At 37.6% G+C, this 21,821-nt stretch overlaps 1 protein-coding gene across 7 annotated transcripts in view; it reads left to right on the top strand.

Annotated features, from left to right (window-relative positions):
* PTPRG (protein tyrosine phosphatase receptor type G) overlaps nucleotides 1-17,250 on the top strand; it is a gene marked incomplete at its 5' end in the record, with an annotated part of 700,341 nt that extends 683,091 nt beyond the window's left edge. For all 7 annotated transcript variants that reach the window (XM_082727351.1, XM_082727352.1, XM_082727350.1 and 4 more), the window contains 2 exons: nucleotides 11,956-12,091; nucleotides 12,655-17,250. In XM_082727351.1, coding sequence (XP_082583477.1) covers nucleotides 11,956-12,091; nucleotides 12,655-12,801 — 283 coding nt within the window. In that variant the 3' untranslated portion in view covers nucleotides 12,802-17,250. The remainder of the gene's footprint in view (nucleotides 1-11,955; nucleotides 12,092-12,654) is intronic.
* Between the last annotated feature and the right edge of the window lie 4,571 nt (nucleotides 17,251-21,821).

The following is a 21,821-nucleotide window of genomic DNA, read 5'->3' as shown; positions in this document are numbered from 1 at the left end:
AGGAAATAATGACTATTTCAAAATGTTGGCCTGTTAATTAGATTAAGATGAGGGGGTTGGGGAAAGAGGGAAATGTAGTCGAGCTTTAAATATACTGAGATGTCTACAAACATGACAACAGCCAGCAATGTTTAAATAGTGAAGCCAGGGTCGCCTGGGTGGCTCAGTGGGCTAACGCCTCTGCCTTCGGCTCAGGTCATGATCCCAGGGTGCTGGGATCGAGCCCCGCAACGGACTCTGCTCAGCCAGAAGCCTGCTTCCTTCACTCTCTCTCTGCCTGCTTGTGATCTCTGTCAAATAAATAAATAAAATCTTAAAAAAAAAAAAATAGTGAAGCCAGCATCAAAATAACTGGGCAGCTGTTACTGGTCTATGAAAATTGGGGTATGTAAAATTAGGCCTGCTTCTGTAGCTTTTTTTCCCCCACTAATTTGTATTAGCTTTTCAAATACCTCTGGGTTTTGCCAACTTCTTCCCATTCAGACTGAATTCTAATGCTGCTGCCCAATTCTGTGACTGATTTTGCTGTTATTTTGTGCTCAATTCAGTAAAGCAGCTAAACTTCTATTTCACAGTAAGGGATGAGGGAAGGAAAAAACTAGCAATTGGTTAAACAATTTAAAAAGCTATTTAATTTATTTGTCTATATTCAATTTGGGGGGTATATTGTCTTATTCAGTGATTTTTATTGTATGCCACGTGCTAAAAATGTCACCCCTGAAATTAATCAAATGCAGCTTGTTCTTAGGCCTACATAAGAAAAGAGCAAATGAGTTCTGAACTAGATCAGCACAAAGCATGTAAGTGAGCTCCATTAAAAGCCACCTGAAGAAACATGTTCTTTCTATTATATCCACTCTTTGGGAGATCAACAATTCCACAGAAGTGACTTTTCCACGTTACCCAAGCAAATTTGAAATTTTTAAACAGCTGCTACTGATAGTGCACTGTTCTGAACACCAGTTAGCTTTCCGTTTCCATCCTATCTACTTTTTCTGCCTCTAAATACTCCTTTTCCTGGTGGCCTCCAACCCTCTCAAATGTCGCCTATCTAAAACCAAACTCTGCTTCCCCAGCCATGGAGTTGGGCAAACCAGAAACCTACCAGAGTCCTTCTGGTGTGCCCCCCATATCTTTCTGGCCACGAGTCTTCTTGATGTCCCCCATTCTTGCAGTACACTTGCCACATTCCTTTACGGTCTGGGTGAAACAGTCCTCTACTGAATTCCCGCAGGCCCCCTTGCCCCTGCAAATACTATTTCCTTTGAGGGCCCTTTCAGTCAGCGGATGGAGGATGTCAAAGTCACTCTCTTTGAAGAGGTAATCATTTAACAGCACTAACGACACCCCGTTCTTGCCAGTTCTGTTCTTGGGTACCGCTTCCTACTGCAACTACTTGTTCACAGGACTGTCACCCCCACCCCACGGAGACCAGCAGAGGTAACTCATTTGTCCCAGTCTCCACTGCGTGAAGCCCAATGCCTAGCACATAGTGGGTACTGGGCTTCAAACTGACCTTCCAAATAAGGATATGGACCGTATCCTTAATAGGAACTTTCCCCAGAGAGCCTTGTGCCTTGCATTTTGTTTATCATTATTTTCCCTCCTTACAAATGTTTGAACTCTATCAAAAGGAGAGGTGAGAAGGCCTGGCCACTTGCACTTAAGTCAAAGAGTTGAACTTCTGAGCGGACAGACTTAATATTTATTAGGTCTTCACAGACATCTCTTAATACCAACTCTCGGGGTTCTCAGCTGTGTGCCAGATGGATGAAACTTCTAGATAAATGATCTAAGGATAAAATTCCACACCCCAAAGTAAACTGATTCTATTTGAAGACAAGCACAGCTTAAAGGCAAACTGCTTTATTCACAGCATCCTGTAGTCAAGACCGTTCTGTTCAGAGACTCCTCTATCAGCATTACTATCAGATTTTTTAAAGTAGAGCCTACATTCCTACAGAAGAAGTTTGGAACATGAGCACAGTTTTTATAGTCTCATGAGACTACAGATTAGACATTGACTCACAGATCAGTTTCTTGTGCAAATATTTAATGTTATATCTATCACCCTGTTAGAGCTCCTAGAAGACTAATTCCATTAACAATTCTCAAAGTATGTCCTGAGGACTACAGGTTGGGAAGGAGGCCATTCCAGGAGATTCAAAAGTTCAAAACTATTTTCATAATAATGCAAAGATACCATTTGCCTTGTTCCTTTTTACTCTGATGGCTACCATAATGCGTGCTTGCGTGGTTTTGTGTCTAACGTTTTCTCAGTTCCAATTTTTGATAGAGTAAATATTGGTAGATAAAGCCCAAATAAACAAAAGCTCTTTGAGGATCACCAATAACCTTTTATTTTCATTTGATCCTGAGAGAAGCAGTAGGAGATGTAGAACTATCTGGACTGCTTTCTCTGTCAACTGCTGCAAAGATACCCACAAATAATAACTGTTTTCCTTTTCTATTTAGATCCCCTCTTCTCACAGGAGACAATAAGCCAGTGTGAAGCTAATAGGGCCTCTATACACAAATAGTAAGTGTCAGCAAGGACCAGCTAATATCATTTCTGGAGTCCCGTGTAAAATGGAAATGCAGGAACTCTTGTTCAAAAATTAAGATTTTCCAGATGAAGAGTTCAAAGTAATAGTCATAAAGATACTCACCAGACTGGAGAGAAGAATGGATGAACTCAGAACCTCAACAAAGAAATAGAAAATACAAAAAAGAACCAATAACTGAAAATGAAAAATACACTAAAGGGAATATATACTAACATTCCATTGCAGGGGTCCCAGATGGAGAAGAGAGAGAGAAAGGGACAGAAAACTTCCCTAACCTGAGGAAGGAAACAAACATCCCAAACAAGACGAGCCAAGGGCGGTCCACAGCAAGACACATAATAGTTACAAATATAAAAAGTCTTAAAAGCATCAACAGAGGATGAAGCCCTAGATGGAGCCCTGTGTTGGGCTCCCTGCTCAGCAAGGAGTCTCCTTCTCCCTCTGCCTGCTGTTCCCTCTGCTTGTATTCTCTCTCTCTCTCTCAAATAAAATGTTAAAAGATAAAAAGGATCAATACAATAAGAGGATATACACTTTTAAGTATCTATGCACCCAATGTAGGAGCACCTAAATATATAACAATATTAACAGACATAAAGGGGGAAACTGACAGTAATAAAATAGGTCATCCAGACAGAAAATTAGTAAAGAAACATTGGCTTTGAACAATACATTAGACCAGGTGGATTTAACAGATACATACGCAACATTCCATCTGGAACAGCAGAATACATATTTCTCCAGGATAGATCACATACTAGGCATAAAACAAGTCTCCAAAAATCTAAAGAATGAAATCACATCAAACATTTTTTCTGACCACAGCAGTATGAAACTAAATTATAAGAAAAAAACTGGAAATAAAAACAAACATATGGAGGATGAGTTAAGAAATCAAAAAGGAAGTCAAAAAATACCTGGAGAAAAATTAAAATGGGAGCACAAAATCTTTCAGGTTCAAAATATTTTGAGATGCAGCAAAAGCAGTTTTAAGAAGAAAATTTATAGCAATACAGGCCTACCTCAAGGAACACAAAAAATAAACAATCTATCCTTAGTAACCTGAAGGAACTAGAAAAAGAACAAAGCCAAAAATTATTAGAAGGAAGGAAATAAAGATGAGAGTAGAAATAAATGGAGACTTAAGAAACTATAGAAAAGATCAGTTAAACAAAGACCTGGTTCTTTGAAAAGATAAGCAAGACTGATAAATTTTTAACCAGACTCTTCAAGGAAGAAAGCAGACTCTAATAACATTAGAAATGAAAGAAGTAACAACCAACACCAAAGAAATAGAAAAGATTATAGTAGACTACTACTAAAAATTAGAAGCTAGCAAATGAGACAAACCTAGAAGACATAGAAAAATTCTTAGAAAAAACTTCCAAGGCTGAATTAGATGTAGAGAATCTGAGCAAACCCAATTACTAGTGACAAAATTGAATCTGTAATGTAAACTTCCTAACAAACAAAAGTCCAGGACCAGATGGCTGCACAGAGGAACTCTACCAAAGATATTTTTTAAGATTTTATTTATTTCTTAGAGAGAAAGAGCGAGTTGGGGGAGGAACAGAGGGAGAGAGACAAGCAGATTCCACACTGAGCATGAAGCCCAACAATGGACTTGATCCTACGACCCTGAAATCATGACCTGATCCAAATCAAGAGTCGGATGCTTAACTGACTGAGCCACCTAGGTATCCCTCTACCAAACATTTAAAATAGAATTAATACATATCCTTCTCAAAACTATTTAAAAAAAAAAAAAAGCCAGAAGAAGAAGGAATTTATTCTAAGAAGCCACCATTACCCTGCTACCAAAAGCAAAGATACTACCAAAAAAGAGAAAATTACAGGCAATATCTCTGGCAAACATGGATGGAAAAATCTTTTACAGAATATTAGTAAACTAAATTCAGTTCTGATTTCCAAGATCAGATGGGATTTATTTGAGGATGGCAAGGATGGTTTGATATCTACAAACTAATCACATGATATACTACCTTAACCAAATGAATGATAAAAATTATGATTATGGCAATAGATTCTGAAAAAGCATTTGACAAAATTCAAAGTCTACTCTTGATAAAATCTCTCAACAGAGGGGGTTTACAGGGAACATATCTAAACATAACAAAGGCTATATATGACAGCTAATATTCTCAACATAGGTAATAAGATCAGGAATAAGAAAAGGATGTCCACTGTCCCCATTTTTATTCAACAAAGTACTAGAAGTCTTAACCACAATAATCAGACAAGAAAATGCAAAAAAAAAGGCATAAAAATTGGTAATATACAAAAGAGAAAAGACCATCTTTTCATAAGTGGTGCTGAGAAAACTAGATAGTTAAATGAAAAAAAAAAAAAAGAAAGAAAACTGGATGACTTTCTTACACCATACACAAAAATAAACTCAAAATGGATTAAAGACCTCGATGTGAGACGAGAAACCATAAAAGCCCTAAAAGAAAACGCTGGCAGTGATCTCTTGCACATCAGCCCTTAGCGTTATTTTTCTGGATCTGTGTCCACAGTAAAGGAAACAAAAGCACAAATAAACAGTTGAGACTTTATTAAACGACAGACCTTTTGCATAGTGAAGGAAGCCAACAGAGCACAGGACAGCTTCCCGAATGGGAGAAGACATTGGCAAATAATATATCTGATATGAAGCTAATACCCAAAATATATGAAGAACTCATAAAACTTAAAAACTGATAATAACCTGATTAAAAATGGGCAGAAGACCTGAATCAACCTTTGTCCAAAGAAAATATCCAAAGATGACCGACAGACACATGAAAAGGTGCTCAATACCACTAATCATCAGGGAGAAGCAAGTCAAAACCATAGTGATATGTCACCCTGCACCAGTCGGAATGGCTACTATAAAAAGGGGAAGTAACTAGCATTGGTGAGGATGTAAAGAAAAGGGAACCCTTGAGCACTGTGTGTGGGAATATAAATCGGTGAAGCTACTGTATCAAAGTGTAGAGCAGTTCCTCAGAAAAGTAAAAATAGAAATACCATGTGATCTAGTAATTCCACTTCTGGGCATTTACCAAAAGAGCACAAAAGTACAGACTGAAAAAGATGCACGCATCCCTAGGTTCATTGCAGCATTATTTACAATAGCCACAATATGGAAGAAACCTTAAATTTCCATAAACAGATGAGTGGATAAAGATGTGGTGTGTACATACAGTGGAATATTACTTAGCCATAAAAAAGGAGGAACTCACCATTTACAACAACATGGGTGGAATTAGAGGGTATTAGGGTAAGTGAAATAAGTCCTAGAAGACAAATACCACATAATTTCACATCTGTATGGAATCTAAAAAACAAAAACAGAAACAGACTCAAATACAGAGCAAACTTGTGTTTGTCAGAGGGCAGTAGGAGATGGGCAAAACTGGTGAAAGGAATTAGTAAGTACGAACTTCCAGTTGTAGGTAAATCATAGGGATGAAAAGTACAGCATAGGGAAAATAGTTCATACTGTAATAACTTTGGTCACTACGCTTATCTTGGTGAATATTTCAAAATATGTATGCTTGTCAAATCACTAGGTTATCCACGTGAAACTAATAAATTGTTTGTCAACTATACCTCAGTAAAAAAATAACTTACAGATGGCAACAGCACAGCATTAAACTAAGAGGAGATGAGGAGATGCATCCAAGTGCAGAACTCTCCACAAGCACACAGACTGAAGCCAGGAATATGGCCCTGGGTGCAGTCGGTCCAGAGCTGTCATTGAATTCTGCTTCACACTGCCTCCCACTGGTTGTCACAGGAAGTACTCCTGCACTCACCTCATTGCTTCAGACTACCTTTTTTTCCTACTTTATTTTCTCATTCACATCCAAGGTTTTAATTTCTTAAAGTCCTGTGGAGGGCTTTTGTGTTGCCTTTATTCCCCCAGACTGATGGATACTCCGGCTTTAATTCTGTGTTCCTTCCTGCCATAATGATTTCTAAGGGAAGCTTCACTTTCTCCTAGTAAAAGGGTTATAACTCTAAATGTCGTTCTTTTTTTTTTTTTTTAAGATTTTATTTATTTGACAGAGAGAGATCACAAGCAGGCAGAGAGGCAGGCAGAGGGGGAGGGGGAAGCAGGCTCCCCACTGAGCAGAGAGCCTGACGTGGAGCTCGATCCCAGGACCCTGAGATCATGACCTGAGCCAGAGGCTTAACCCACTGAGCCACCCAGGTGCCCTAAATTTCATTCTTGTTTATGATTTTTAAAACGTTTTAAAAGCAAAGGTAGGATAATTAAATAATTATATGGAACAGTAAAAAGTATCATTAAATGCGCAGAGGTGTATACACTGATGATACAAGGAACCCCAGTGTATTTTAAAATTAACAGAGAACATTTAAAAACATTACTTACATCAGGAACTTCCAGTATTTTTATTTCCTTGAGGCATAGGCAAGAAAAGATGAAAATACATTTGGCTCTTTTCTTAACTGTGAAATATAAATAAATTTTGCTCTCATTGGGCCCTTTGAGAAAGGCAAACAAACTACCAAAACCAATGTATTTATACTTGTTTTATGTAGGTTATAAACTACTTGTATTACTTTTTCACCAAGTCCTTATAGTTAGAAGTGCAGATCCATAAAACTCGACAAACATCCTTTAATCCTTCTTAATTTCTCTAAACTTCTGAGAATGGCCTTCAGTTTTTCAGGCTTTATCCTTTCATTATAATGCTTGGTATGCAGAAGATACTTAAATTATCTGTATATTTGACTAATATTAGTTAGTTTCTAGTCTTGAAATCTTACTATGTATGTACTTTTAATTTAGGTACTTTTTTTAAAAGTGGCAAAATCTATCAAAGGCAATCTAAGGAAAGGCCAGAGTACTCCCACAGGGAGTACACACTGCATAATAAAATAATGAAATATGTAATACCTGACTTTCCTATCTGAATGGCTATGAATAGCTCTAAGAAAAAGATTAAATGGGGGGAACGGTCCTGAGTCTTAACAGTTTCACGAGAACAGAGTAAGCAAAAGTTAGATTTTATCCTACTGAGAAAAAAAAGTACAGATGATTTAAATTATGAGGATAACCAACATGGATCTAACAGAAGACTATGGCATTAATCAGAAACACGTTATTAAAAAAAAAACACGTTATTAAGCAAATGAGAGTCTAAGAAATGGGAAAAACAAGAGATGGTCTAGCAGTAGAGTAGACAGAAGTGAAATCAAACTCCATTACAGAAGCTAGGTACGTTCTAATATATGTCTGAGAGGTGATCCATGTTGAGAAGAGACTAAAGAAGAAGAAATAATGGCTGAGATTTTCTAAGACATGAATAAAGGATGAGTAAAGTCTCATAAAACTTAATATTTTGGAGAACAATGAAGAAAACAATTAAGGAAGTTATAAAATTACACTGGGAAGGAAAAATATACCATTGATTAAATATTAATATATAAGAAATTTTTAAAAATATTTCATAACTGTTAATTTGCTTAGACTTGACCATGTTTAACATATTGTTAAAAATCCTAATTATTGGGGCGCCTGGGTGGCTCAGTGGTTAAGCCTCTGCCTTTGGCTTGGGTCATGATCCCAGGGTCCTGGGATCGAGCCCCGCATCGGGCTCTCTGCTCAGCAGGAAGCCTGCTTCCTCCTCTTTCTCTGCCTCTCTGCCTACTTGTGATCTCCGCCTATCAAGTAAATATTTTTAAAATCTTTAAAAATATATATTTTTAAAAAATCCTAATTCTTTTCTTTTTTTAAGATTTTATTTATTTGACAGAGAGAGATCACAAGTAGGCAGAGAGGCAGGCAGAGAGAGGGGGGCGGGAAGCAGGCTCCCTGCTAAGCAGAGAGCCCCAGGCAGGGCTCCCAGGACCCTGAGATCATGACCTGAGCCTAAGGCAGATAGAGGCTTAATCCACTGAGCCACCCAGGCGCCCCCAAATCCTAATTCTTACATGAAAATAACTAATGAATAAAATGTTTGGGATATGCTTCAAAGTATATGGGAAAGGAAATAGATGTGAAACAAGTTTGGCCATGAGCCCTTGACCACTGGAACTGAGTTATTGCTATGTGAAGGTGACTGAGCTTGTGCATGTGTTTGATGTTTTCTAATAATAAAAGGTTAAAAATAGAAATATTTTAAAGGAAATAAACACTTGAAATTCTTTATACTAATAAATGTTGAAGAGCTGAATAACAGGTGAGTTCCCAAACTGCTAAGATCCACCAAGTGCTCACCAAGCTACCCTTGAACAGTAACAAGAGGAAATTTAATATAACCATGATTAAAAAAAAAAAAAAAAAAGGGAGGGGGGGGCTAGCACCAGAATGGAAAAGTATAGGCCAGTCTTACTTATTTGATTATGGCTGTAAAAATCTAAGTAAAATACTGTCAAATAAAATTCAGTGTGTTGAGTTAAAAGAATTTTGTATGATGAAAAAGTAAGATTTACCCTAGGGCTTATAGAGGTGGTTAAATGTTACCACTGTTCTCTCAAGTGAATGCAGGACATAATCAAAGGAATTTCTTAAAAAAAGTCAATAGATGTTAGAAAGTACAGAATAAAATCATTCATTCATAATCTCCCTCCCCAAAAGAAAACACTCTTAGCAAACTGAAAGTCAAAAGCCTTTTCTTTAACTTGATAACTATTATTTATTGGAAGCCTAAGCAAACATCATTATTCAATACTAAAAACTTAGAAGCTTTACCATTAAAGAAAACAATATGATACCACCTCGCAAATACTGGTTAGAATGCAGAACTATAGGATTCTAGCCAGTACAATAAAAGCAAAAGATGAAAGAAATAGAAAAGTTGAAAAGAAACAAACCTGATATTATTGGTAGATAAAGATGTTGCTGGCTTCCCAGAGAATCCACAAATTACTAGGAACTTAACTGCATGGCTGGATACAAGTTCACCATGTGAAAATCAGTAACTGTCCTGTATTTTCCAAGAAAAATGTAATCAAGAGAGGCCATTCTTAGCAGTAACAAACACTAACATTGAGAAATTACCCTAAAATGAAAGTGCCAAAGACAATAAAGAAAACTATAAAATATAATTGAAAACTACAAAAGACATGAACAAAGACATGTTCATGAACAGAAAAACTCAAAAAAGATGTTAATTTCCTCAAATGTGTATGTGTGTGTGTGTTCGGGTGTTCGGCACAAGCTAACCAAAATACCAATAAAACTTGTATTTCTTGACAATCCAGTTTTACATGAAACAGGATGGGGAGGGATAGAGGTGTTTGGAAATGAGAATAAAAACGAAAATGGAAGTATGTTTGAAGCACAAAAGAAAAATGAAAATGAACGTAGAGGTGACCAGGTCTAGTGTAGATACTTGCTTTTTCAGATTCCGAGACTTATCAAACCTTATGGGAATTAAAACATATACAAGGAAATACAAAAAACATATTAAAGGGCCAGAGAGTTCAGAAATAGGCCTGTATATATAAGGATTTAGTATATGATATAAAGGAAACTCAAGTCAATGAGAAAAGATGAGACTATCCAATTAAAAAAAGTAGTTATCCATGGGAAAAATAACTAAAATCAGACCTTTACCTTCCATCTAAATGAGATTCAGATGAATTAAACAATGAAATGTAAAAAATAAAAATAGAAAAATGTCAGAGAATGTTATCAAAATGCTGGGTTAGAAAAAGCATTCTCAAGATTCCAGTTAAGCCAAAAATAAAAGACTGATCAATTTTATTATGGGTAAACTATACTTCAGTTTAACAAAAACGCCTACAAACAATGTTAAGAGAAATCAGAGACTGGAAAAAATATTTCCAACCTATCCAACAAATAAAAAAGACAAAGCTAAGAAAAATGGCCAAAGTATATTATTAAACAATTTCAGAGGAGGAACTATAGATGGACCATAAACCCAGAAGATTCTCCACCTCCCTGATAATAGAGAAAATACAAATTAATTTTTGTATTCTACAGATAGAATTTTTCACCCATCAAATTAGCAGAAGCATGTCAACTTTAAAATGATGAAGAGAGGGGCACCTGGGTGGCTCAGTCCATTGAGCGTCTGCCTTCAGCTCAGATCATGATCTCAAGGTCCCAGAACTGAGCCCTGCGTCAGGCTCCCGGCCTAGTGAAGCATCTGCTTCTCCCTCTACCCTCTGCCTCTCTCTCTCTCAAATAAATAAATCTTTAAAAAAAAAATTAAAACGATGAAGCACGTATTCTCCTGGGAAAGGTATGAACAGGTAACAACCACTATGAGAGAAATACCACAGCATCTTTAAAACTAAAGATGGGCGTGCCTGTGACCTAGTTCTACTCGCGGTACTTCTGCTGTTGCGCACGAGATACGAACAACGGGTATGGCCATCTGCAGGGAAAAGAGGATGTCCAGTTCGCACACAGCACATGAAGTCACGAGCTGGGCTGAAATGTACTGATACACCAAACCCTGGGCGGCTGGACCTAAATGTGTAACATGTTTTACCTCAAGATAGGTTACCTCTTACGCTGGGGACTCTGGTCTTTTTGTATTAAAGATGTGCAACATCTGTAATGGCCTAATTGTATCTGACAATAATAAGCTCAAAACTGCACACCTAATAGTTTTTAACCAAATAGTGAACACGGGGTATAAAACTCTAGTTTCATTTCGACCAGCATCACCACCTGGAACAATTCATTTAATCCTCTGCTTTCTTATCACTGAGAAGCCACCACAGGTTCCTGGAAAAAATGGGGCTGCCAGTCCAGCCCGATGGGAAGGCCACCCTTCTAAGTGTGTGTGTAAGAAAGAGTGTGTGCCATGTTTTCCTGAGACTTTTTTCGAGAGTACTCTAATGACAAATTCCACTTCAGTGCCAAAAATAATTACCTAATATGAAATTCATTTTGAAAAATTTTGGACTGCACTTTGAGCCATATAGTTCCATTTCAAGTCACATTCTGGAAGTTCAATTTAACCATTTGGGATGGTTAAAAAAAAAATTTATTTTTCCAGATCCTTTCAGCACCTCTACTCGTCCAAAGCCTGTAGCTGGGTTCCTCATATTCTTTTTCCTATTATGCCCCCCACCTCATTCCCAACATCATGTCTTCGATAGCCATCCCCAGTCTGTTGTTGACCCTCTCATTTCATCTGGGATATTAAGCTGAGTACCTGATAAGCCAGTTTGGGAGATCTCACATTCGTGAACAAACGTCGCCTTGATGCTAGCTTCTTACCTCTCCCCCCGGGCCAGCATTTCATTCATTACAAAGAGATGTCAATGCAGTCTACTTAGCTTCTATGCAAAAATATGATATTAATTTCCTTCGAAAAACTCAATCCCTTAGAAAATCTGAAATAGCTTCTTTTTTTTTTTTCTCCTCTCCAAGGTATGGAGCAGTTTCAGCAGGAATGTTGTGTGCCCTTACCACCCTGTCCCAGCAACTGGAGAATGAAAATGCTGTGGATGTTTTCCAGGTTGCAAAAATGATTAATCTTATGAGGCCTGGAGTATTCACAGACATTGTAAGTACTTTGTTTCTTTGTGAAACCTGTTCTGTCATCAGGTGAAACTCAGGCTCACACTTGAATTAGAACACTGGTGGTCACCCGGGGATGGTTTTGCCCCCTCACCCCGGGGGTGTCCAGCAATGTCCAGACACTTTTTCATTGTCACAGCTGGGGATGGAGGAACGTGCTCATTGGAACCCACCCAGAGATGCTGCTAAACATCTTGCAATGCAGCAGACAGATCTCTCCGACAAAGAATTACCTGCCTCGAAACGTCAGTAGTGCTGAGGTGGAGAAACTCGGTTTTCTAGAGTATGCTGCTCTCCAGTTACAACAGAAAGACATGTTATAATCTTAACTCACTGTCAACAGAATTTAGTTCCAAACCTGCAACAATCAGAATGACACGCAGAATGCATAGGCCTTGATTATAAAAAGTTCCAAGTCCTTTTTTTGAAGTTTCTTGACATAAATGTATATTCTCGTTTTTTACAATTAGATTTTTAATTGGTCTTGCTACCTTCGATGAAATGATTCAGCTGTTCTCTGTCTCAAACGGTCTTCCTCTTGTTTTTCAGGAACAATACCAGTTTGTCTACAAAGCGATGCTCAGCCTGGTCAGCACTAAAGAAAACGGAAACGGTCCCATGACAGCGGACAAAAATGGTGCTGTTCTCATTGCGGATGAATCAGACCCTGCCGAGAGCATGGAATCTCTAGTGTGATTGGAATCCCGGAAGGGCACTGAATTTGTAAAACTTCTGAAGACTGAGAACTTTTTTGAGGCCTTTTTTGCCAGACTCTAGGTTATACAATAACCCAGTTACTTTTTTACACTGATAAAAGTTTTGATATTTATTTTTTGCCATTTTATGTCTTAATGGTATCCTACTGAGCATTTGCACCTCTGTTCATTTCACACAGTGAAACGCAGTTTTCCCCAGTTTGCACTATACGATCAGTGTTACTGCCTATAATCTAATACTAAAGCCCTGATGTGACATTCCATGACAACATACATGCTACTTTTTAGTTCAGTACAGTGAAGGTCTTTGTTATGACAGTGAATCTTGGTTTATGTTTATTATTATTATTATTATTTTTGTTATTGCTAAAGCAGTTGCATCCTCCTAGCAGGCAATGCTGAACTTTTCCTCAGTCCTCTCCTATTTTTTTCAGGCACTGTTCCGTACTGTCTGCCTTCTGTATTTTAATGGAGTGAATGGGCATTGTTTTCTTTTAAGGAATAGCAGGTTCCTGGGAGCTACTAAGACAGTCTATCAACCTCATGGCCTTGAAACAGTTCTACTTATGATGGTGAAGGTATCCATTAAGAAATTAGAAGGCTTTAAGAGCTTTATGTGAACATCACTTATTAGTTAAAGTTATATTCATAGCCTAAAAAAATGCCCAACTGTGTCAAAATAAAGGATATCTCTGTATTACAATTTTCACAGTAGCTATGTGGACAGTGTGTGTTATTTCCATCTTGACCCTCTGAAATAGCTATACCCTACAATGAGGGCTACCTTTTACAATAGAGATATGGCAATATTTTGCACATCTCACCTATCCCTTTAGTAACTCTCCATTCACGCTTCTTGGTTTCTAATATCACACCTCATGGCAGGTAATATAATGAAAATTTCTGCAGGTGAATAATTTTGAAATTAGTCCTCTAAAGTATCCCTATTACTCACAGCTATCTAATAAAAACTACCTATATAGTGAACATTCTTTTCTTTCCTTCTTTGCCAAATGTTTCCTAATAAATCCCATAATTACATACATTCTTCTACTTATGATGAAAGTGAAAATACTGTATTAGCTAGTCTGGGATAGATTCCCAAGTCTTACATAGATTCCCACACATCGATAAGTCCGATTCAGAGAGAGAAATCAGAATCTTAAACAGAAGGAGAGATCAACATTCTCAAGTAGATTTCAAAAGAAGGAGATGTGTCTTTGTGTGCTTTTGTGTTGTGGATCCTCAAGAACAGACACACTTCACAAGAGGCTGATAATCATTACACAGAACCCAAGAAAGTTACGAGATCTAGCCTCTGGAGCCATATTTACCCTGCAGTAACTACATAATTGGGAAATTAGAAGCATTAATAAGAAATTTCAGTTCAGTTAGAAAAATAAGCTACTACTGAGATCTGTTCTTGTATTTTGTATTTGCATTTGAGGAATAACTTCTGTTAGAAGTGAAATCATCACCACAAAGAAAAGGCCTGTCACAAAGAAAAAAGGATTTTGGTTAATTTTTATGTCAATAAACTTTGACCAAAAAAAAAAAAAATCCATACTGGCTACTATCATACTATGTGAATAGGCTCTATAACATTAATGATAATCTGTGCTGAGGTTCTATGAACCTTAGGTTGGTTGTCTGTGAAGTTTGTCAGAGTGGTGCTGTGGAGTCAAAGCTGCTAAGGAGACGCTACAGGCCCAAGTTTGGGAGTTCCAATGCACCGGCTAGGGTGGTAGATTTTTCATGAACTATGTACCTGCCAGGGGTAATCTCATGTTTTCATCACAGAAATTCTGCAACGTGGAAAACAGTCCACTGTTGATGAACCGTGTAGGTGAGGCTTAAGAAAAGGTATACAGCGGAGCAGTTTGCTAAATGGTATGTGTTAGAGGAAAGCAACACCTTTGCAGCCCCTCTGCTCCCGTCTACAGGCAAAATACCAGGAAGTTCTACCCAACACCTAAGGAAGCAAGCTTGAACATAGGAACACCACCACTGCCAGAGGCTGAGAGGAATCCGGAAGGGCAAGGTTTCAGATCATGGCAAGAGCTCGTTTCAGTCAATTAAGCAGGTTACACTTCATTTCTATAATGACGGGAGTGAACTTTTTTTAGTAGTTGGCACATACTGGATTTTTGGAAGTGATGTTCAAGTTGGGGCTCACAGTCCCCTGGTAATTTTTTCTTGTACAAGTGAACAGTGGTTAGAAAGCAGGGAGTGTTTCCTTCTGTGCTATTTACAGAGGGCTCGAGTCATGCAAAGGCCTAAGTTCCAACACAATCCTGTGACTGTTTCTTACACAGGTATCATAGTCGAAAGAAAGATAGCTAGTAAATAGAAACATTTCAAAGGGTGGTTTGAAGTTCTCTGAGAAAATATGTGACCATAGTGGGCCTGAACCTGTCCACAAATCCAGACACTGAAATCTGAGCAACTGCTGTTTGCCCATCTTGCCAAAGTGGTCCAAACACACTTCAGTAAGGACAGTTCTACTCAGCAGTTCCTCACTTTCCCCAGAGAGTGTATCCTGAATATTAGTCTTTGTTTGTTATCGATGTTAATGTTCTTGCATCTTTCCAGAGGCAGGGAGTTTTTCAAAGACGGTATTCTCTTTGAGACATGAACACACTGCTTAACTCCATAACAAGGTTATTATCACCTGCACTCAGGGGGAAAGGAAATAGCTATTGCAGACTGACATGTGCTAGCTCATAAAATAAGCTTACTGCGTATGAATTGAGCTCTAGGTGAACAGAAGGCACACATCCTAAGATACTGAGTTGTACTGATCAGACCAAGTGGCCATGCTGGGCATCAGAGAAGACCCACATTGCCATCAGGAGAACTCTCGCATCCAAAAGCCACATCATCTTTTATACGTGTGTGTGTGTGTGTATGTTAAAAAAAGTTACTTCTGAATCTCAAGAATAAGATTAATTGAACTGGTTTTCCTAAATTTGTATGCCTTGGAGCTTTTAGAGTCTATTTCGAGTTGAAGAGTCCAGCATGGTCAGAGAAGGTTACGGTGTTCAAGGTCTGGCTGTTGGAAATTTTAGCCCAGAGTGACATACTGAAATCAACAAATAACCTTAATTATTTTATAATGACACAGCACAACTGCCTTGTTATGAATTTTTTCTTAAATACATATATACTATATTTAAAAATTAAGATATAGATACCAATTTACCAAAGATACATATTACTAATTCTAAGCAAAAAATAAACCCAAACTCATCACAATTTAAGAAGTAATAATCAAAATGTAGTTTGTCTTAAGAATTTAGCAGTTATACTGGAAAATGCATTTTCAACTCCTGTGTTCTGAAGTTTATGTTCAAATGGTGCCAGTGAATTTTTATATGAAGGGAAAATGCCTGCTTTTTTTTTTTTTTTAAAGAGCTGTAATTTCACTTACCCCTTTGCGCTTTCCCTTAGTTGTCATTAACATGCAATATTGGCTTTACTTATCTCTAGAAAGAAGGCATGCTAAAAATAGGAAGGAATTGTTATAGTATTTGGCCTCTACTTTGTCTTAGCTGTTAAACTGTTTTTAGTATTTTTGTTAAATATTTGCAAAGGGAAGCATTTTCTACAGAGGATAATTAATTTCAAGAAAAATATCTTGAGTTTTAAGAAATAAACATCTCCAGAAAAGGAGACAGCCGATTTTATAAAATGTTGCAACTCTCCAACATTTGGGGTAGTGACTCCTTTTTTGTTAGGACATTTGAAACTAGCAAGCAGCCATTGTTTCTAAAAAAGAAAAAAGAAAAAAAAACCTCAGCCTTCATGTTAATTCATGTTTCTTTCACTTCATTTTGAAATGGCTAAAATCATTAAAACTGTAAATATTTTGTTGCTTGGATAAGCATCTTCTGGGAACTTTGTATCTATGGTATATAATCATAGAATTTTATATTTTCATATAAAGCTAATTTTTTTCTAGTTTCACTTCCGTCATAGTTTTTTGTTTTGTTTTGTTTTGTTTGCGGGGGGAGGTTATTTTGGGGGGTTTTTTGTGGTGGATATGTGAATTCAACTTTCTGTGTATTGAAGTAGCAAGAACCATCTTTGCATTCCAAAAGATCCAACATGTGTTATTTCTTTGAGGCAGTGATTGTGAAGATTGGGTTTTCTTTCTTAATTCCATTGACCATTTGTGCAATAGGAATTAGACATAATTAGTCACTGAATACATTCGTTGCATTGACCCATTTGGAAAAAGTGGTTGGTTTTGTTTTGGGGTGTTTGGTTTTTTTTTTCTAATTTGTTCAGGGGGGAAGGGATTTTGTAACCTGAAATTTTTCCCTTTTTTCTTCTTCTGTTTAAAAATATATCAAATCATTCTATTATAGTGTTATTTAATATGTAAATTGTATTGCTATACATAAAATAAAGTATGGTTTTTGATGTATTCATTGGTGCTGAGCATTTCTTTGAAAATATGGCCAAAAAAATTAAGTTACTAGTCTCCCTTAACAGATCACATTTATACCTGCCAACCCTTTATCTTAGTTTTCATGGTAATAAGATAAATGTTAAGAGTATCTTTACATAAGCAACAAACCAAAAAGAAATGTCTTTTCTGAGTTCTTCCATCTTTAAAGAATGAAGAATGACAGCTTTACCTACATATGGAATCAAACCTTACTTGGATTTTGAACCTGCTAAGTTATAGGCAGAATTACTATTTTTCAGCAGTCTATCTAGATTTATAGCAACTTCTCCCTCTTAATTATTTACTATGTTGGATAAAGGATGTATCCTGCCAAGACTATTGGAAAATCTATGAGATATATGTAGAATCACTAAAATTGCTTCTACTTATAAGTAGTTTTGATGTTTCCGAACAGGGAGGAGTGCACAGGTCTCAAACTTGGCATCTTGGGCCCATCGTTCTGTGTGAACTTGCAGTGGGGCCAGGAGCTCAATTCTTATTACCAGGGCCCCAATTTTCTTCCCACGGGGGTGAAGAGCTTACATTTCATTCTTCCTAAATAACTGGGAATTTAAGAAACAATATTAATCTCATCTAGTCTACTGCTATCTCTAAGGCCAATTACAGCAAAAAGAAATAATGAGGCTCTCTGATAATAAGCCCTAGTCTTCCCCAAATTACACCCACAGTGACTTAATACTCTGTATCACGGAGCACGGCACAAACTGATGTCCCATAAATCATATTCATCCACAGATGTATGTTATTTGGCCTGTAATCTTAACTATTTTTAAATTTTATTTGTTTGTTTAAATAGACTCTATGCCCAACGTGGAACTCACACTTATAACCCTGGGATCAAGAGTTGGATGCTCTACCAACTGAGCGAGCCAGGGGCTCCATGGCCCGTAATCTTAAAAATTCACACTAGCTACCTACCCACATCTTAAGAAATGGAAACTTTCACATGAAGATTCAGATTTCAAACTCCTTTCAAAAATGGGGGCAGTGTTAAATTAGCAGATTCACATTCTCACATGGAACTAACAAGCTGGAGAGGGAGTCATAGTTGCCCCTTTTGATGCTGCTACTATCCAGTTCACCCGAGTCTCCCCAACCTCTCCCATAACCTATGCCTGCCCCCTGTCAGCCATTTAAATAACCTGCCTGGATTCTATAAGCAGTTGCACAAGAATTTTGAGATCATCTTCCATCACTAAAATCCTAAGAAGTCAGCATGAGGAAAGGGAGCTTCCACATTCCTAATTACCTCTAAGTCCACCCAAGACGGCTCTGTACAGAAGCAGTTATAACTGCTCAAAATAATTAATTCTCTACTGCCTGATTTTTACTGTTCAGAATAGAACTATATACAAGGAAGCCTCATTTCTACTACCAAGAATGGGGCAAAGAAACGAGTGCAAAAAGCTCCTGCAAAAACTCCCATTTCTGACAGGTAACATTCAGATTGTTAAGAACTACAAGATTTAGCAACAAGTTGCTAGGAACTATGCCTAGATTCAGAGACAGAATTAAGGACATTGGCTTTAATATTTATGACTGTGTTGGTAAGAGAGCATAAAGGCACTAGCAAATAACTAGAAGCTGGGAACTGGCAAGGGAAAAATGGCTTTTGTGATCATGAAGTCTGGCAAGAAAAATAATCAGAAAAGAAAGATAATTAGACCAGCAGTTTATCTGAATCTAACAATAACATGATGTTGCTCACAAATTGAAAAATAGGAAATTAACTTTATCTGATTTATGGTAATTTGAAAACCATTCGACTTCAACAGTTAACTGGCCTATAAACTAATTATCTTCCATCCCTTCCCCACATTCTGCTTATGCAGGGCATAAAGTCAGGCTTTGTGGCAAGCACCAGCGGGCCTTGCAAAGCTTAGGCGAACATTCTAAATTATAGATAAATTTAGCATTCTGTTAGAATTCGTCCCAAAAGCATTTGCTTAATGTCTATCATAGGGCACATGTTAGTTACACCCTGTGCAGAATGTAAAGTTGTTGGCAGAGGCATTTCAAGTCAGATGAGGCAAAAGTTACAACTTAATCCTAAAAGCTCATTCTTCAGTTCACTCAAAAATTCTTATTTAGCTCTGTCTTAGAGATGGAGGACAAAAGACAGTTGTGCAACACTGTTAGCAAAGAAGTAAAATCTGAAACCATAGGCTCCCTAACTTCTACACTGCTCACACAACTCTATTTTTTAAAAGATTTTATTTATTTATTTATTTGACAGACAAAAATCACAAGTAGGCAGAGAGAGAGAAGAGGAAGCAGGCTCCCTGCTGAGCAGAGAGCCCAATGCAGGGATCGATCCCAGGACCCTGGGATCATGACCTGAGCTGAAGGCAGAGACTTTAACCCACTGAGCCACCCAGGTGCCCCCACACAACTCGATTTTATATTAAATTTGCCTCTGGAACTTAGAAAGCATTATCCCACAGAGGGAAAAAAAATGTTAAAGAACAAGGACTACAAAAAAAAAAAAAAAAGAGTAAGGACTACAGGGCGCCTGGATAGCTCAGGCGGCTAAATATCTGCCTTTGGCTCAGGTCATAATCCCAGAGTCCTGGAATCAGGATTCAGTCCCTGCATCAGACTTCCTGCTCATCAAGGCATCTGCTTCTCCCTCTCTCTCTGCCTGCTGCTCCCCCTGTTTGTGTGCTCTATGTCAAATGAATAAATTGAATTTTAAAAAAAGAGTAAGGACTACAATCCAAACAGCCAAGGGTCCAGTCAAGTTTGCCACTAACTGACAGTCATTTGGGGCAAGTTGCTTGACTTCTCTAAATGCCATTTTCCTCAATTGTAAAACAGAGAAATCAAGGTTTACCTCCCAGGGACTGCTGTTAAGGAGTGAATGAGATGCTTGCAAAAGCTCTTGGGACAGTAAACTAATATTAACCATTATAACGATCCTATCACCTAGCTTTATTTTTCTTAATTGCTCAGCTGACCTTTTGTCAATCATGAAACAAAAAGTCAACAATGTGAGCTTACCCATTTAGATACTAACACTGAAAACTTCCTTCACTGATGAGGAAGCTCGCCTTATCAAAGTGGATGCAAGGGAGGTAAGATGGAACGAAGGTGAGCAATGGAAGTAGCCCATGTCTCCTACAACCCAAAAACAAAAATGCCAGAAGCTGGGAATGAATGCATATACACAGTGTCCCGTATGTTGACTATTTCTCTATTCGTGGTTTAAATCTCCCAGTGCATTCTAAGAACTTGTTTTTAGAAAAAGCTCCATAGTTTGAGAAAAGTCAAACATATTTGTTAATGTCAAACCCCAAGTGCAGAATACTACATAGCATTGTGATAAATTACAAACATTTCTACACTAGCAACAATGCTCTATCTCAACTCCCAAACCCTATAAACCAATATGAATGGTGATCATTCCTTTTCCTCAGCCAATTTTTGTCTTTTATAGCTCTCACTACTTTCAATATATCACCTCTCGTTATCAACCACCATCTTCCCTCACCCTAGGCCAGAGTTGGCCTCTTTAGCCACTCAATAGTCTACTGTGAAGAATTGGCCATAAATTAGAGACTTTTCCTGGTTTTGTAACAGATTTTTAAAGCCTATCAAGTATTATTTCAGAATATCACCCTAAATAAATAAGATCATTTATTTCCTCTGCCAAAACTTTGTCAATTATTGAGGGAAGAAACAATCAGGATGAATTATGACTATTTAATATTACAAATTTTGGTACCTTAACAATACATTAAAATATATATTCTGATCAGTGCACATGGTTGGTGCGTAGGTTAAGCAACCAACTCTCGGTTTCCTCTGGGGTCATGATCTCAGAGTTGTGAAATCAAGCCCCACGTTGGGTATGAAACATGTTTTATGGAAAGCTACATAGTAATCATGTCACAGAACTTTAAGCTCAACTTACTGATACTCACTATTTATTAAGACACCTCCTGTTGAGAGTAAATTCACATTGCTTAAGAATATTCCAACTGGGGCACCTGGGTAACTTAGTTTGTAAAGAATACAGCTCTTAATCTTGGGGTTGTAAGTTTGAACCCCACATTGGTAATCAAGAGATTACTTGAAAAATAAATATCTTAAAAAAAAAGAAGAGGGGTGTCTGGGTAGCTCAGTCAGTTGAGCCTCCAATTCTTGGTTTCAGCTTGGGTTGTGATCTCAGGGTCTTGAGATTGAGCCCTGTGTAGGGCTCTAGGCTGAGCATGGAGCCTGCTTAGGAACCTCTCTCCCTCTCTCTATCATCCCCTGCTCCCCATTCATGCTCTCTAAAATAAAATTATAAAAAGAAAGAACATTTGAACCAGATTTTTTTGCCAGAATACCTGAACAGGTGGTCCGGGATTCTTTATTTTTAAGCTTTCATGATAGCAATAATCAAATATTCTCCACTAGAAAAAAGAAAACCCAATTTGCCTCCTTGCCTTTATTTTTTAAATATCTCATGCAGGTGTATGCATGTGAGCATCCAGGCCATAGTTCCAAAACCATCCCTTGGATTTTAAAAATTATCTCACGGT

This window comes from Mustela nivalis (genome assembly GCF_964662115.1).
Source record: "Mustela nivalis genome assembly, chromosome: 1".
NCBI lineage: Eukaryota > Metazoa > Chordata > Mammalia > Carnivora > Mustelidae > Mustela > Mustela nivalis.
The sequence above is the reverse complement of the archived record's forward strand: the minus strand, read 5'-3'. Positions and strand labels throughout refer to the sequence as shown.